This window comes from Neurospora tetrasperma, assembly GCF_000213175.1.
Source record: "Neurospora tetrasperma FGSC 2508 unplaced genomic scaffold NEUTE1scaffold_81, whole genome shotgun sequence".
NCBI lineage: Eukaryota > Fungi > Ascomycota > Sordariomycetes > Sordariales > Sordariaceae > Neurospora > Neurospora tetrasperma.
The window spans coordinates 3,758,994-3,776,210 of NW_009799179.1; the positions used below are offsets into that span (position 1 = coordinate 3,758,994).

Genomic DNA, 17,217 nt, shown 5'->3' on the forward strand with positions numbered 1-17,217 from the left:
GATACATCAGGTCTTCCTGCCCATCTGCAAGACAAGCATCCCAGCCACGCTCCACTGCACACATACTCATCGACGTGTGTTGGGCCAAACCTTCGCATGTGATTCACTTTGTTCGTCTGCCAAGACCAGTCGCTATAAAGTCAACTAGTTGGAACCTTTGTTGAGAGTCATCCTCAAGGTTGTCCAACTTCTCTTGGAGAGTGCTACAAGCAAAGCTTTGGACCCCCGCATCAAACACATATTACAACCTTGCCTTCACAATCTCATTACGACAACGACTATACCTACCATGGCCATCGCAGCAATGACTCCTACTAGTATCACCTCTCCGGATATTCAGAGCCTCGTGAGGCCTGTCCTCTCCGCCCTGCCAGGAGCGTCTGCGTCGACCGAGCCAGCTACAACAGTACTGCCTCTTCTTTCGCCCATTCTTAGACAGCGAGTACAGCTTCTTTCCGGCGCCAGCTCAGATCCATGGATCCGTCTTCTTACCTATGACACTTCGAAGGTCTCCAGACTCACCGAGATCGCCCAAAGCGGTAGCCTGGATCCCCATCCGGTATCGGGGGAAGTGGAGATAGATTGGGATTACGACGTCCACATCAAGTACAGGAGACTTGACCCCGAGACACTTCAGACCCTCGTGGTGTTGGGAGAGTTCGACCTGTTCATTCGTCTTGTGTACTGCGTCAACGACAAAGACGGTGGCGGCGACGGATGGCGTGTGGGCGAGGTCGGTGTAGCCAGCAATCCATCTCCCCTCGACTCCTTCCAGGGTCATGCTACACTCGATGAAGCAGAGAAGGCGTTCAAGGCCCAACAAATCTCTGTGCCAGAAACCAAAGCAGTTGCCCAAGTATCCGTCCAAGCTGAACCGGTTGAAGAGGATGACGACGATGATTACTGGGGCCGATACGATGCCACGCCTTCCCAAACGCCCGGTCAGGGCCGCTCTCCTGCGCCGCCGTCCTTGGGCGCCGGCCTCAACACTCAAAAATCCCATCCCTTTGAGCGTAGCGCGTCCGCCGAAGATGCGTACTTCGCCCAATACGAATCCGTACAGCCAGCCATGGACCCCCATGATCCAGACGAGGAGGCCTTACAGGGCGGAGCTGCTGGAGGTGGTGCACCGCTTAATGGTACCCTCCTTCGCAGGTCTCCGTCGCCAAGACAACAGGCATATGAGCCTCCTGCCATCAAGTCCGCACCAGCGCCGCCGCCATTGGGCCTAAACGGAGATGGCAACGGCGGCTACGTTCCATCTCGATCACCCTCCGATAAGTCCGGTTCTGATTCAAGTGGCCGGCGCATGTCCCAAGCGGACGAGGAGAGGATGGAAAGCCTTGCTCATCCGCGCCCAGCCAGTAGCGCCAGCTCAAACGGATCCCGCATGGTGGCCAAGCTCGAAGAAACGGCGGAAGCGCAGGATCGAGTCGAGTTTGGCGTTAAGCAGCACGTCTCAAGGACGATTCGAAGTCTATTCCAGTTGTCGCGCGGCGCTGGCATCAGTCGTGAAGAGTTCGAACGGATGGTCAGGAACGAGCTTGATGTTCTTGCGATGGTGGAGGATGACGTTTAAATGACTAGGCAAGGAAGGGAAATTGAGTCAAAGGGGGTGTCGGTGTTCATTGTTTATACTCCTCATTCTGTTCGGGATACTGCATCATTGGGTCGTTTTTGGCGTCAGGTAGTACTGGTGGGGGAAGTCCGGTGAGGGCGTCCAGTTCGCCTCGTGATTCTTGTTAGTTGTTCGGAGTTCGAGCAACGGCGTCCACGGAATTATTTTACAATAGCGTTACAGAATATCGGTCAAAGTACGATAATGAACATAGCACATACACGAGCAAAGTAGAGAAAGATGTCCAGTATCTGTGCACTAGTACATCATCGAAACGGTCGAAGACGAAGTCAATGAACGCAAAGTACGGAACTCCGGAATTGGCAAACAGCTACCCCACCTAGGACGGTAAGTACCTCTCAATCACATCCAGGGTTAGGGTCAAGCGTGGCTCTTTGCGAGGACGGTGAGGCTGCCAGCCGCCAGTTCGTCCCAACGATTGGTCCCTGCTCCAATGGCCGGGTCCTTCCGCAGCGGAGCAAAAAAAAGTCTCGAAAGTCGCGTCCCACTTCGACCGTCTTCCGGGGTTGAGTGCCCGTGTGTTTTGAAGTGCGTCCGCTCTGCGCCGGCAGCCCGTCCAGTCTTGAAGTCGTCTCCGTCCGTCCTCAAGGTCCGCCCCCCACACACACTGTCCACCGTCCATCTCCCCCGACCGAACGACCGGCCGACCTTCCCTCCCACCGAACCTTTCCTCCGACCCCCGGGCCGTTTTCTTACGGAGAAAAAGACCAAAAACAAAAAACAACAGACAAAATGATCGGCTCCATGGGTCTAAGGATACCCCGTGCGACAAGCTCGCTCCTCGGCCGTGCCGTCAACGCCGTCGCCACCAACCAGTCCGCCGTCGCCGGCGCTGGCGCCGCCAGCATCGCCGCCCAAAGGAGATGGCAGCACTACCTTATGCCGCTTCGCGACAACTTCGAGCAAGAGGGCATCCGCAACTTCCTCAGCCCCGGCTCCGTCAACATGGCCTATACCGAGTACCAGACCTTCATTTTGGAGAAGCTTAACGCGCTTGTAGTAGGTACGTACGGATGACACAACAACACAGAACATGCTTGTCTTGGGATTTCGGTGTCGCTGCGTTATCATGTGGCACGGCATGGCACGGCATGGCATAAATGAAGGTTACGTGCGAGGATTACTGGCTGCGAGGAATTGGTATGCTTTGGTCAAAAACGCCAAGCTTGGATGCTGTTAAGCCTGAGAGGAAGAGGAGGCATTCGCGCAGTGGTTCGGTCACAAAGGAATTGGTGGAGGAAATAGAAGGAAGGGGATTGAAGCTCAAGTCAGAGCATGCCCTGCCTACCCGGGGGGGAGACATGATGTCACCTATTCTGCTGCATGGGAGATATCTAACCGACAAACCACTTTACTTACTTCTCTTTCGTCAAACAGGCACCGACTTTGAGCAAAAAGACACCAAGTCCATCGTCCTCGCCACCGCACGCGACCCCGAGCTCGCCCATGTGTTCAACCACGCCTCCATGGCGCACAACAACCACTTCTTCTTCGACCACCTGTCCCCGGTCCCCGTCAAGATGGGCGACAAACTATTTTACCACATCAACGAGAACTTCGGCTCCGTCGACACGCTCCGCGACGAGATGATCGGCACCGCCGTCTCCATGTTCGGTCCCGGTTTCGTCTGGCTCGTCCGCACCCAGCTTCCCGGTCAGCCGGTCGCCCTCCGCGTCATGGCCACCTACTTGGCTGGTTCTCCTTACCCGGGCGCCCACTGGCGCCGCCAGGAGATGGACGCCCAAACTTCCATCGGGAGCTCTCCCCAGGGCTTGAGCAACGGCCAGCGCTTCCTCGAGCGCAGCGCAGCTGGGTTCAAGGGCAACAAGCTTGAACCTACGGCTCCCGGCGGCACTGATTTGATTCCGATCTTGTGCCTCAACACGTGGGAGTACGCGTGGCTCCGCGAATACGGAACTGGTGTGGGTGGTATGGGTGGTAAGCTGGCGTATGCGCAGAGCTGGTGGAACATGATTGATTGGGCTAAGGTCGAGGAGGAGGCCAGGCTGGAGACCAGGATCTTGACGGGCGGTGATAGCTCTGTTTAGCCTCTTGTTTCCATTCTGTGGGGGAAGAGGAGGGAGGAGTGAGGAGGAATTGAAGTAGGAAGTGAAGCGGGAGCGTGAAAGCTTGAGCCTCGACTTTTTGGTTCTGAACTACTCGCGACTACTGGTCCATCAGTTCATGCCTACTGCCGCCATCGACAGTCCGACGGCTGTCACCTTGTCCGAGGGGTAGAAAGAGCGAATGGAACGGGATGGAGATGGATTGTTATACGGTTGCTGCCCAAGTTACTTCTGTGACTTTGTCTGTCTATATGGAAAACCCGGATGTATAGGGAAAAGTTGTTCTGTACGATAGGATAGCATGACGGTGAGACCGGCCGGAAAAGGAGAAAGGAAAGTAAAAACCAAGCCAGCCCCGGCAGCTGCCATCTATACTTTTACATGTGTATATCACCAATGACCCAACTGTGTGTGTGGAAGAGGAAAGCAGGGTAGCGGCAACGGAGCAAACAGACAGGTCAAATGCGAAATTGTAAATATAGTACTTTGAAAGATGGACGCGCATTGTGACATTAACATCCAACTTTGCTCTGCTTACTTGACCAAACTCTTTAGTACATCTCCTAAGGGCCTCATACGAACCTACATGTCCGACTACTCCTTACTCCGCATGATCTCTGCTTCCTTCACGATATAAGCTCACTAGGTAGCTACCAAAGAGCATCAGCTGTTGAAAACATACCTGACCGCTGCCAGTTGTAGCCCTTCTACCTTTGAAGTTTCAGCCTCTAATTTCTCCCCCTTCACAAGCCCTCAGGCTCCATGCCATGTAATCGGTGACAAGTTGAATCTTGACACTTGACTGTTGAACTACCAGACTTGCCTTGCTGAGACCTCACTGTTCCGTTTCAGCGCGGTAGCTGAAAGTAGGTACGTAAACCGAGCACCAGTGACGGACGGCAGAATGTATCGGTGTCTCGATTGTCATGCCATGCCATGCCATGCCATGCCATGTCTTGCCACTGCTAATGTTTTGTCTTGTCTCGCATTGGGACTCGTACGTTGGATACGATCAAAGATTTGGTTGAACTGGCTTTACTCACTCACGGTCACTCAATCGATGTATGTCCCGGTTTTGAAAACCATCTAAGTCGAGCACGAGGTAAAGCTCAAGGGAGGAGGATTAGTCGATTCGTGATGGACTCACTGACTTTGACGATTCATTTCTTGAATATAAATATGTATACGTGCAGCACAACTGTTGTTCTGACGAAGTCTGATCCTCCTTTCCTTCACTTTCAGTTGATTGAGTTTAACACTCTTCTCGGCTGTGTCTACCTACCTACATGTGTCAAACTTGACAACATTTGTTCAAATGTCAAACTCATCTTGTCAAACCCGGATGTCTGTATCAAATGAATCCAGTGACACCAAAATCCAGTCAGATACCGACGGGAAGATGCCATGGTTATCCTGGCACACGCAGATGGCTTGAGTAGCGCAAGCTCCTGGGCAACGCTCGGCAGCAACCTGTGAAGATGCTTATTTGTTCACGGCATAGTGTATAGGTAGGTTAAGCTTGGTGTAACCGTGACTGATTTGTATCTCCCCTTGACAAGCCCCATGGCCAAGAGGAGAGCCCGGTTTAGGTGAGAGGTGGATTAAGTTCGGTATATATGAGTATATGGATGGATATATATATGTAGTATAGAAACGGTATGCCCGTTGAGCACTTGTCACTTATAGATTAATATGGGGGAAGGCGGGAGGAGAGAGAAAAAGAAAGTATACGTGTCTCTTGACCATTGCGATATCTTTGTCATACACTAGGTACTCAGGTGATTGGGACGGGTGTACGTTCACTTCACAGCTGCTGTTTCTTGTGAAACATGAAACTTTCTCCCAATGGAGCATGGTAGACGGGACGCAGCTGCTTGCTTGTCAATCATTCGGACTATCGTCTTGGTGATGCCGGCTAGGCGTACTAAGGGGAAAAGAAAAAGTCGCGTAGAATGAATAAAAAAAACTAACCAAAAAAAATAGACCAACAAAACGAAGGGACTGAGACGGGTGATCATCCGGTGATCTTGTAAATGCCGAATCACAAATGATGTGGGTTCGTATGTACTACATAGTATATTACCAACCAGGTGTGCTATATTACTAACAGTTGTGTTAGGCAGTTCCGGTTCGATTGTTTGAGGACCAAGATCGACATTACCATGGGCGACTGCGAGCAGATTACCCAAACCATCGGACGACGGAATTCGGCATGGGACTAAAGCAGTTCTTTAATAATGGAAGCTTTCAACGCGTAGCATTTGTAATAGGTAGTCCAAGAAAAGGGGTTGATGACTTGATTAGTATACTGTAGGTAAGTGAAGATCACCAGCTGAAAGTCTGGAATGGTCTTTGACACAGTCAAGAATAAGGAGCGTTGAGCGCATTCTGAGAGACTCCGAGTCGGGTATCCAGTTAGATTTCATAGTGGAGCCAAAGGTTAAGCTAAGAAGTGAGGTCGATGCTTCTACTAAGAATATCGAGTTTTGCTTTTGAGGGATTGCTAGTTTGATGTATTGGAGATGAAACTTGGTTCTTGAGTCGTCGGAAACCTGCCTGTACACTACACCTCTGCGTCGATATAAAAGGGCACCTCGTCAATTGGACGATCTCTGGGAGTGGCAAAACTTCCACGCGCAAGGTGGCAGTCTCTACGAGAAATGGCAATTTTGGACTTCTTAAAGCCGAAGTTTTCTGTAGTGTCAGTAGCGCCTTGGCTGTGTGTACCACGCTGCCCTTGTATATCCATGCAGAGGTGTACATACTTGGCTTAGTCATGGTTCGATGTTTGGTTCGGTTTGATACCGAGCGCTTGAACTACGCAGTAGAGCATGTCGATCGCTGGTTCGCTTTGCTAAAATATTGGAGTCTACAAAACAACAGGCTTTCGAGAAAAGCGAGTTGAGAAGTCATCTGTGACAAAACTCAGACGTCAGGATGATGAATCCGTGAACATACCATACTCACACCTATTTCCTTTTATCTCCAGCCATCCAGTCATCACGTCGAGATCAACACCCTATTGTGCCCCGTCCCCGTCTTTCGGATGGGGTGGTGTATGCGAACGGAATAAGCGTGCGATCCGAAGCCTCACGGGGCTGAGTGGGCAAGGTGAAGCAAGGAAGCCCTCTTTTATTGTTGATGCCGATTAGCACAAAAAACAAATCGTACCTACCTTGTCTTGAAATGGAAGGACGTCGGAAACAGCATCGAAGGGGCAAGGGAAGCGAAGGGAAGGTGCGAGCGACGGCACTCCCATGATCCCAGAATGCACCTCGCTTTTGTCTTGCTGAGACGGTCCGCGGGAGCTGTCGCCGGCTTTTCTTTTTCATTTATTCTTTCTTTTGCCATCGCTCATAGTTGAAGTGTCTTCACGGTTCCGTAGCAGTCCTGTCTCCAAATTGGGACAGACACTTCACCATGCCTTGACCCCCTTTCTTCGGCTGAACAGCAGGCGATCTTGCTGGCGATACAGCTTTCGCCTCTGGGAAAAAGGCGGGACGCACAACGCATCGCAAGGAGTTCTGCTCGCTTCAGATCGGTCTGCGAAAAGAAAAAGAAAGGTGAGGAAAGCAGCGAAGCAGGACGCAGCGGGGCATTGTGCAGCCGAATGGAAATATGATGGACGATGGGACGTCGGAAAAGACGTTTGCGTTGGGAGTGGGTGGGTGAGAACGCACGGACAGGAACGGCCAGGCATGTACTTGGTAATACTAAAACCACGCTAGACTGTGGTCGGGTGGATGACAAAAGACGTCAACTTGGGAGTGAAACTGCAGTCGACACCTGAAAAATCACTGGCATCCCCCCGGCGAGCGGCGAGCGGCTGCGCTCCGGCATCCCCATCGCATCGCCTGGCTTCTCCATCCCGTCCGCCTTGTCTTGTCCCGTCGGTTCGGTCGGTCTTTGTGGTCTGCGTTCCCGCCGAACGTGCCTTTTGCTGCAATCTGCACTGCAACATCTGCACTCGCCGTTCCCGTTTCCTTGGCTTCACGGTCGGCCAGATCTTGGCTCTTTTCCCATCTCCCCGTCACTCTTTCCTTGCAACAGCAGCAGACAGTGCAACCAGGCAGAGGGCGCGCAGCACCCGTCCTTCGAAAGTTCGTCGAGTTGATTGGGAATTGGCAGCCACGGCAGCGAAAAGCGAGCCTCCACTTGACTTCGCAAGCAACCTCGAGCACGCCAACTTCCATTGTCGCCAATCTTTCCCCCTAACTTCATACCGACCAAACCCTGAAACATCCCAGTTCTCCCCTAACGACTTCCAATCTTTCGCCCGGCTGTCCGTCCTTTCTTTTCGCCATCGACCAAACCCTCTCTCTTTCAACCTCCAGCAGTAGCGGCAGGGCAGCAGCACCCACAGCCCATTTTCCCCTACGGCTTTCTTTCGCAAAAAGACGGCTGTTTTGCGGATGCCATAAGACCCGGAGCCGAAGGGCCGCTGTAAACCCTTCGAAATGCCCAACAATGTCTATGTGTGGGTGGTCCCGTCGCTCCCTCTCTTCCCCCCCCCCCCTATAATTCGAAGCCCCTCCGAAAAGCACCCCGAAAAGCACCCATCCCCCCCCTCCGCTTCCGCTTTCCTAGTGCTTGGCGTCCGGTCGATGCTCCTGAGGCCATCACCTCTTGGCTAGCCAAGCCTCGCCAAGCCTCAGGAAACGAGCACTGTCTGTCGCCGCCACGAGGACACATCTTTGACCTCGTCATACCAACACAATTATTGAGGGCCATCTACTGACACGATTGTTGCTGCAGCTGTCGATGAGATTCGGAATGTCGTGTACGTCGTCGTCCTCCCTACTTGTGGTTTATCCAACTCCCCCATCTCGTCCGCCTTTCCTTCAGCTCCTTCCTAACCCACTCCAAGTGGACCCTGCACTGGAGCTTCCCCTTCCTAAGCCCAGCCAAGTTCCAACTCTGCCTCGTTTTCTCTGTCGCCAAGTTCGATCGCCAAGACTTCATCTGCATCCTAAGCCAAAGCCATATGGCTTCGGACGCGATGGATCGCTATGGCACCAGCTTTAGTCCCGATATCGCGAGCTCCCCTGTGCTAGATGCCACAGCGTCGGAACTGTCCTTGCTGACCTGCCTCAACTTGGTGCAGCCTGTTACTTAGCAATCCAGCCTGGCGCGGTGGCACAACTATTTCCAACACCGTCATCAGAAATGTGACGGCTTTAACAGTATGTCTGGTAGTTTGCCCTGCTGTCGTGCGAGACTTTTCGTTGACACGCTGTCAATAGCACACACTCACAGTTTCGACCCGCATCGCCGAGAATATAACGGTCCTGGCCTCCAAGTATGCAGCAACCCAGAATGGCGTCATCCAGGGTCTACTATACGTCCCCGACCTTTCCGAGAAATATCCTTGTGTGGATAACTTGACCGCATACATACCAGAAAGCGCTCCTCGTCGTGCTCAGCTTCCGCCCGCTAATATCAACCTTATCGCCCTTGTGCCTTGGATTAATGCCCAGTGTGCTCGACACTTCTTGATCTCAGCTCGTCAAGACCCGGTCCGAGGTCTCATCTTCTACAAACCCGACAACTCGACCGAAAAACCTCCCAAGGGTAGTTCAGATGAATGGGATATTGGAGACGGTGGAAAATGGAGATCCCAAGCTGGGTATCCCATCTATGCCATGTCAGGTGCCGCTGGTCAACGAGTTATGAACCAGTTGAGCTTGTACTCGGGTAACGTGTCGGAAATACCCTTTGGTGATAGAATCGCCCAAGTGTATAATCCTAGCCCGGGCGATTTTGTCCGAGTATGGACCGAGTTGTCGGTTTCAACCGACACCGCTCTACCTGGAATATGGGTCTACATCCTGATCATCATCGGTGTTCTCCTGGGCGCTATTATCGGGATTTCACTCTTGATGCATTTCATCCAAGCCAAACGTCGCTCATCCCTGCGCAGACGTGTCATTTCCGGCGAGGTCAACCTAGAACGAATGGGTATCAAGCGATTGAGGGTACCTATGGAGGTCATCGACACGTTTCCTCTGTTTACTTACCATTACGAGCCGGACAGCATCAGTGTGCCAACATCGCCGAGATCTTTGCGTCCCGATAGGCCCAGGGGAGGCAGTCGCACTCAGTCGGAAGCAGCCACCGCGCAGTCCGTTTCTGGGCTAACCGTGGCTATGTCAGAGAAAGCCCCCAGCACCGTTGCGACCGACTATCAGCCAGCATGCGCTATCTGCTTGGAACCGTACCAGAACCGAGTCACGGTTATCCGCGAGATTCCCTGCGGGCATATCTTCCACACGCAGTGTATCGACGAGTTTCTCAGCGAAAACAGCTCGCTATGTCCGATTTGCAAAGCCTGCATGCTGCCCAGCGGGTACTGTCCCAAAATTACCAATGCGATGGTGCGGCGAGAACGGGCGGTGCGACGACTACGAGACCGGATAACAGTCGAAGATTCTTGTTCGGAATACGAAATGGTTGATCAAGGAAAGCCAATCCGGGGGGGCAAGAGTCTTAGGAGCTTACTGGGGGGAGGAGGAGATGACCCCAAAGCTGCGGATGCAGCAACAATTGCCACGACTCCATCCCGAATGTCAATCAGACAGGGCTCTATTCAACGCGCGGGCGGAAAGCAACAAAAACAAGTTGGAAACAACAATAATGGTAATGCGCAGAGGGGTATTCCTCCTGTGCTCGGGAGGAAGCGGATGCGGGAACTGGCTGGCGGATCTGATATCGACGACGGGGAGTCACAAGCACCAGCCTGTAAGTTGATCGTTCTTTGTTGCCCTGAGAGCTCCGGATTGACCATCTTTGCTACACAGGGGAGAGATTACGACGCAAAGTATTCCCAGGCTTCTAGGTACAGCCGAAGGATAGCTGGGATTTTTTACGCACATGGTGGACAGGTAGCAACAACGGCTCTTCAGAGCACTTTAAGAAACAAATGAGCAGGCGGCAGTTTTTCGCATCCGCTTCCAGTTCTTGGAAAGAGTGGAAGGGGGGAGTATGGTGTAGGCGATATGGACATGATACCCCTTTTCGCATGTTTTGGCAGATTCACATAAAGGTGACGGGCATAGAGGAGAGCATTTGTACGGTTTTGGTATCGGCGTTCTAGTCATTTTGGGGCACTTTGTGTATAGACTTGCCTCGAATGAGGATACGAACTGGGAAGTTTCTAAGAGGACCTCGTAAGACAATCTAAGGAGGTGCACGTTGAAGATATGACAATGCACAAATTTGAGAGATTCAATACGAAATAACTCAAAGTTATGAAATTGCCAAGCCTTATCGAGGTGCTCGGGGGGTAAATCAGATACGTGAAAGAATTAATTGGATACAGAAATGGATGATGCATTCTACCGGGGTATCAATGACGCTGGGATACTGGAATTTGCAGCCTCCTCCTCCTCCTCCTCCTCCACCACCCCTCATACTTTGCCATCTCCCTTTCCTCTCGGATAATAACGGTCAATCCTTCCGTCATCCTTCTGTCCAAAATCATTCCGTCCTTGTCCTGGGAATTAAATCTCTTGTCACAGACCAGTGTGAAAATGGTATCCTTTATCCCATCCTCTGCCACCACCACCTCCTGATTCCTTTCCCCCTATGTAAACTGCAACGCATCCAAGCCTCCCTTCTCCCCGTCTTTTCAAAAATGCGAAAAATGCGAAAAAGGAAGGGGAAAAAAAGGAAAAAAGAAAAATGCAACACAATGCAACGCAAAACGCCTTTTTTTGTTCTCGCGAAGGGAACAAGGAAAGAAGACAATTGGGGCAAAAAGAAATGTAGATGAGTATGATGTCGTGTCGAAAAAAGAATCGTTGGATCCAGCCCACCGCCTCGCTCTCGACATGATGGAACAAAATCAGACAGACAAGGAACGTGAAAAGAAAAAAAGAAAATAGACAGAAATGTGTATGCCCTCGTGGTTCCCAAACAGATCTCTCGTTTCCAATCATCTGCATTGCTCTTTCAGCCAATATTCTCCCGTCACCGACATCGACACCGACGACCCCCAAACTCGCGCAAGGAAACCAGCAAGGCACACAAACACACACACACACACACACACACACACACACACACACACACATGGGATAGGCAAGCTCGCTCACGAGCAAAATCTTCTAGAACCTATTTGGCATGTTACCCGCCCCCGGTACCGATGGTCCTAGCAATCCAGCTGGAGTCTTGGGCGTAGGTGGCACGTACTTAGCGCCCCTCGCCACGGCGCCCAAGTCGGCCTCCTCCATCATTGCCGTGAAGGTTGTCACTGGTCTGGTTGATTGCCCCTGGTGGTTATCGGGATTGAAGGGGTCGTAATCATCGGTGTTGTAAGTATTGGTGTTAATAAGATAGGTGTAATTGGTGTTGTTGTTAATGAATTTGGAGTACGTGTTGCTGTTGTTGGCGTTGGCGTTGGCATTGGAATTGCTCTTGGCAAGCCGCTCGGGAGTTAATGTTCGTGGGTCAGCGAACACGTTGATGCTGATTCCGCTAGGTTCGCGGGGGCTTTCTTGTCCGCTCGTTGCGCCCCAGGGGGTAATGGGTGGTGTTCTGTAGCCGGGTCGACCGCCTGCTGCTGGTGGAGGGGAGTTGTTGCGGCTGCTGATGCTGGTGCCGGTGTAGGCTGATGGGCCGGGAACGTTTCCACTGACGTTACGTCCGTAACCACCATAGGCTATGCTGCTGTCCTGTCCCTCGGACGGGGTTTTGGCCCGGCTGTTGTTGCGGCTGTGGTGGTTTGGAGACCCGCGAGGGGGAGTATCGAAGGGGTTGACGTTGCCTGATACTGCTGCAAAGTCGGAGTCAGGGCCGCGGTGCGATTGGGCGGAGACTGAGCGGTTGAAGTCGGTTCGGATGGTGTCCTCGGCAACGATGGGGTTGCTGATGATGTTGCCGAAGGAGGACGTGGATCGGTTCAGGCGGGGTTTCTCGCCATGGCCGTGTTGACTGGCTCCAGCTCCGGATTCTTTGTTTCTGCGGTTCAGGATGCAGAGGTAGAGGGTAATCAGGCCACCGATGATGAAGACCACAACACCTGCAACCACGCCAGCGATGAGGAGATTGGGACTTCCTCCGTCCTCATCATCATCGTCATCATCATCATCTTGTTGGTCGGGCTTTCCGCTTTCCACCGGCTTTGCACTCCCTGCTGACTGGTTACCACTTGCTGCAGGCTTGCCGGTTTCTGTAGGCTTGTCGGTTGCTGTCGGCTTATTGGTTGCTGTTGGCTTGTCGGTTCCTGCAGGAAGCTCAGTCACAGAGAATATTGATTTGGATGTTGTCTGGGAGGATTGAGAACTGCTAATTGGCACTTGGGTTGCTGTTGTCGTTACGCTTGGTGATGGCTTGTCATTCATCTCTTGGGGCGTCTTTGACTGATCCGCATCCTTTTGACAATAACCTTCGGTATTGCAAGAGTAACCCCATGGACAGCATCTATCACCACACCGCTTCAAAGGCACATCAAAAACATTTGTCTTGAGGCCTGCTTGAGAGTTCTTCAGTGGATTCTGCTTGCTAGTGTCGCAGGAAATCGGTTGTATCATCGAGCAGTCTTGTCCATTTGGGCAGCAAAGAGCCGCGGTGTTTGCGGCCAAAGGAATGCATGTCGAGTCGGTCGGACAGCAAAAGTTATCGGGCAAGCCGGCCTGTGGGCACTTTGAGAAGCCCTCGGCCGCACATGTTGATGTTGACTGTCGTTGGAACAGCTGGCTAGCTGGTACGGCTGAGACTGTTGTCGCGCTCAAGGCGACGACGACCAGTAGTAGTGAGCTCGCTTGTTGTAGTAGTCGCCGCGGCCCCGGCATTGTGAATACCTACTCGAGCAGGGCCGTGCTGAGTAGTGGACTGGGTGAAGGAGATGTCGGCTATTATGTCGGTTACAGTCGAGACGGCTCGAAAATTGGGTAGGAAGTCTCACTTGTGGCCGGCAACGTGGAGAAAGAAAAACAAAGGTAAAGAAGAATCAGAAGACTTGGGATATGATGTGACAATGCGTTTGAGAGGCAGATGAGAAGCCGTAACCCCAGAATCACGACAAACAAAGAAAATGACAACGACGTTGACCAGTCAAACGACGAAAGGGACAAAAAATCAGGAAAGAGAAGATTGAGGCAAATGGGAGAGGAAGTCAGGAACGGCTTGGTTAAGGTATCATGGGTATATCGACAACCGGGGGTGCCGGCCCTCTGGCTCACAAGCCGCTTGTGTCTGGATAGTCTAGATGACTGACACATGGACAGGCAAGCATGCGTCTGATTACTACAAAGAAAAATTCTTGCAGAAAGCAGCGGAAACGCATCATTTGGCCCAATGGAGGAGACCAGCGCAACGCTCTCCTCCAACCGCTTCTCACCCAAGTTGGATTGGCCCCTGGCGCTATTCCATCAAGGAACCACAGGCGCGAATGGGTGAGCCCTGGAACCTCGATAGGCTTCCCGTCTACAGTACCACGCAGATTGGCATATGTATGTGGCCCTTGCTATCTGTAACCCCGGGATGGGTATGCCATTCATGGATGCGGGGATCGAGCGATGGAGCGACGACGGGGCGGCGATGGGGCCATGGTGGTCAGTCAGTCTCGTCAGTCTGGTGTAGTCAGCGGATGCAGGGTGTATTTTGAGATTGGGTGAGTGTGACCGGGCATCGTCAAGGCCTCTCCGATCCTCAAGCCCAGCCCAGATGCTAGACAAGGTGTGGATCAAGGCAGTGAAAAAAGGTCTCAAAGCGCTTCGCTTTTGAGCAAGTGCTTGGTTGACGTGAAGCGCCGACGACCTGGCGATGAATGATGAGTGGGCGAATGAGTGGCAGATGGCTTAGGTTGTTTGGAGTTGTCAAAGTCAAGATGACAAGATGCAGCTTGGTTGGTCCACAATCCTTCCCGTCCGCGCCTACAATGCTACGCTAGCAGGGATCCACTGTTAGGTTCCTTCAGGGGTCACTTGATCTCCACTGAGCGTCACTAGAAATAGTGTAGCGTAAAAGGCTTAGCGCCCGCTCGCCAAGCGCCGGCTGCCGACCTGAATGACGGAGCGGAAACAGCTGCTTTGCACGGGCCACACGGAACCTGGCTCGGTGCATATACGGGTCCGGGGACACTAACCTTCTTCCGATTCTACTTGTATCGTGCAGACTCGACATGACCCGGAGCATTTGACCATCCGACACAGTTCGGAGCTATAGTACTGTTTGACGGCTACACAGCGCGTACACAATGTCACACATCGATATTGATGGGGCGGATCTTCGAGTACGTCACGTTCTCTGTGTGATGCCATGGGTTGAGGCATGTTATCGTAAAACATTACCCATTCGACTATCTTCAGAAGTCGCGAGACTTGTTCACGGTAGCCGCTCGACGATATGCACGTTACCAACTTGTTTCGATATTCCAAATCTCCGGAACCTCCAGAAAACCGAATTATCACTGCCAAAACGCCCGAAGATCAATCATCCCTCCGCCCATTGACGTTGTTAGCAATACCTCCACCTGATTCTGCACATTGATCATGACATCACCGCCTCCTTCCTTCAAGTCATGATAACATACTTCTTGCGAAAGACCATAATCAAAATGGCGAGGTATCAAAGCACACAATCGCCAAAATCATAAACGTAAAACGAGATGTCAAACAACCCGGACACTTGAATCTCGCCGTCACTCATCAACGGTTTTGACCCATCTGATAGTCCAAAAAAGGCACCACCACTCCCTCCGTAATAACCATCTTCATCACCGGCTTCAACCGCCGTCTCTGCTGCCGCCTCCTACTACTCTCCTCCTACCTCCAGCGTCTCAGCAATAACCGTCATAGCCGCCGTCCGCAACCCTCCCTACCCCACCTCTCGATCTCTTTCATTTTACGCCTGCCCATCGTCAAGATCGGACCGAACGTGCGCGCCGACCTAGCCGCTGCTGTGCAGGAGCTCGAGGAGAAGCATGGTATCGACACCATTGACGTGGTTATTGCTAACGCTTCGACGGGATATGTGTGGCCGAAGGTTAGGGAGGCCCAGGTGGATGATAATAACAGAAGACGAATATGTTTGGGTTTGTGGAGCTGATGAACGGGTTGGTTTTTGCCTCTGTTTTGGAGAGGACTGCTGCCCAGAAGAAGGAGAAAGGAAAGGGCGAGGATGAAGAGGAGGTGGTTTGGGTTACGATTGAAAGTGCAAGGGGAAGGGGGGCGTTTGGACGATGTGAGTTCTTCCAGCCTCTTATAGCTTGTAGATATGTTTGGACCCAGAGGTGGGAGTGATATTCCACGGTGAGAAGAATCTGCGTAGAGTAAATAAAGGATTCGGAAACAAGTGGAAGGGGTTGTGATCGTGGTTTGTTTGGTTGCTAGCTGGTCCCAGTACAGATCGCTCAATCTACCGTCGTCCCCAACGCAGCGTAAGTAGGCGTGGTGTAGCGAAAGCCACCCAGTCTTACTTGACCAACAGACTGCATGACGAGGAGCCCTGATTGATCCCCTTCTCTATTGACCCGCAGTGAGCTCTATCTTGCCACATATTCTGTTCAACATTTCTCTTTTCCAATTCTTAAATTTTTGATATTTTATTTTCTCAAGGATCAGCAATATCTGGACATTAGCTGACACGAATACTGTCCGAAACATCTGAAGCAGAACCGAGATGGTAAACGCTGGGGCACGCGCTTCGGACCTTGCAGAGGGGTAGGGCAACCCGGAGGAAAGTCCCAAGGTCAAGCTGAAGGAAGATCTTTGACGCTGCTACGAGGGAGACACACAGCGGAAAGATGTGCGTGGGACCCGCGACGGTTTTGCTTTGAACAGTGCGATGATTCAAATTATAGAATGGGATGAGTTGGGTTCTATTGTAAATCCTGGTCTCTCATATCATCATCTGTAATTTCTACTCGAGGTAAATATCAGAATGTGGGATTCATGAGAAGATGCTTCAAGATGGTTGGGTATAGTCAACAAGCCGCCATGTTGCGGATTGATAGAGCAATTCAAAGTTACCTATCTATCAGTCCCGACTGGTCTCAAAGTCCTCGTGTTGCTCGGCTATAGAAGTTGTTAAAAAGAACAATATCATGAGAACGGTGAAGGGTAGGCTCACAGATATGTACTTGCTGATAGATATTCCCGCTATTTAGCACCCTCAATTTTCGATAGCTTGCTTTAAGCGGTTGTATTTTGATCGTGATTAACGTCTATCACATAGAGAAGCGTGAAGAAAGGGAAGAAAGGAGACGACAAGGTTGAGCAGACCAACTAATCGGACTCTTGTGTTGTGCTTGAAGAGACCGTTCGTGGACAGGTCGTGATTAAGGCCCAAACGAGGCCCAGCAAGAGGCCTGGAATGACTTCATCTATCCAAAGTGATGGTTCTCACCTCAGTTTTATTCATGCATCCTTTTGCCTCACCGACAGCTATCACATTGTACTGTTTCTCGCGGATCTCGCCGCTCCTTCGGAGACTTGGCCGATGGTCGAACTGACCACCAGACCGTCACGGTATTATTGCCACCCGGATGAGTGGACGGCCCGTTGTTGAGGC

General features: G+C 51.8%; 6 protein-coding genes across 6 annotated transcripts; 5 read left to right on the forward strand and 1 right to left on the reverse strand.

The window, feature by feature from the left end:
• Positions 1 to 304: 304 nt before the first annotated feature.
• NEUTE1DRAFT_105279 (uncharacterized protein) lies at positions 305 to 1,579 on the forward strand (the record flags this gene model as incomplete). Its single annotated transcript, XM_009857623.1, has 1 exon — positions 305 to 1,579. The coding sequence occupies one exon, from the start codon at positions 305 to 307 to the stop codon at positions 1,577 to 1,579; it is 1,275 nt and encodes a 424-aa protein (XP_009855925.1).
• A 792-nt stretch (positions 1,580 to 2,371) lies between these two features.
• NEUTE1DRAFT_125800 (uncharacterized protein) lies at positions 2,372 to 3,908 on the forward strand (the record flags this gene model as incomplete). Its single annotated transcript, XM_009857624.1, has 2 exons — positions 2,372 to 2,642; positions 3,017 to 3,908. 2 exons carry the CDS (start codon positions 2,372 to 2,374, stop codon positions 3,685 to 3,687), a joined length of 942 nt encoding a protein of 313 aa, XP_009855926.1.
• Positions 3,909 to 8,145: 4,237 nt separating this feature from the next.
• NEUTE1DRAFT_125801 (uncharacterized protein) lies at positions 8,146 to 10,864 on the forward strand (the record flags this gene model as incomplete). Its single annotated transcript, XM_009857625.1, has 5 exons — positions 8,146 to 8,182; positions 8,461 to 8,485; positions 8,810 to 8,888; positions 8,949 to 10,443; positions 10,633 to 10,864. The coding sequence occupies 5 exons, from the start codon at positions 8,173 to 8,175 to the stop codon at positions 10,743 to 10,745; spliced, it is 1,722 nt and encodes a 573-aa protein (XP_009855927.1).
• A 157-nt stretch (positions 10,865 to 11,021) lies between these two features.
• NEUTE1DRAFT_118714 (uncharacterized protein) lies at positions 11,022 to 11,327 on the forward strand (the record flags this gene model as incomplete). Its single annotated transcript, XM_009857626.1, has 1 exon — positions 11,022 to 11,327. A coding segment is annotated over one exon (297 nt), but the record flags the coding sequence as incomplete, so codon positions are not given.
• A 412-nt stretch (positions 11,328 to 11,739) lies between these two features.
• Positions 11,740 to 13,496, reverse strand: NEUTE1DRAFT_71719 (uncharacterized protein; the record flags this gene model as incomplete). The annotated part of the gene is made up of 1 exon (XM_009857627.1): positions 11,740 to 13,496. The coding sequence occupies one exon, from the start codon at positions 13,494 to 13,496 to the stop codon at positions 11,811 to 11,813; it is 1,686 nt and encodes a 561-aa protein (XP_009855929.1).
• A 1,406-nt stretch (positions 13,497 to 14,902) lies between these two features.
• NEUTE1DRAFT_142190 (uncharacterized protein) lies at positions 14,903 to 15,753 on the forward strand (the record flags this gene model as incomplete). The annotated part of the gene is made up of 2 exons (XM_009857628.1): positions 14,903 to 14,938; positions 15,379 to 15,753. The coding sequence occupies 2 exons, from the start codon at positions 14,903 to 14,905 to the stop codon at positions 15,751 to 15,753; spliced, it is 411 nt and encodes a 136-aa protein (XP_009855930.1).
• Positions 15,754 to 17,217: the final 1,464 nt, after the last annotated feature.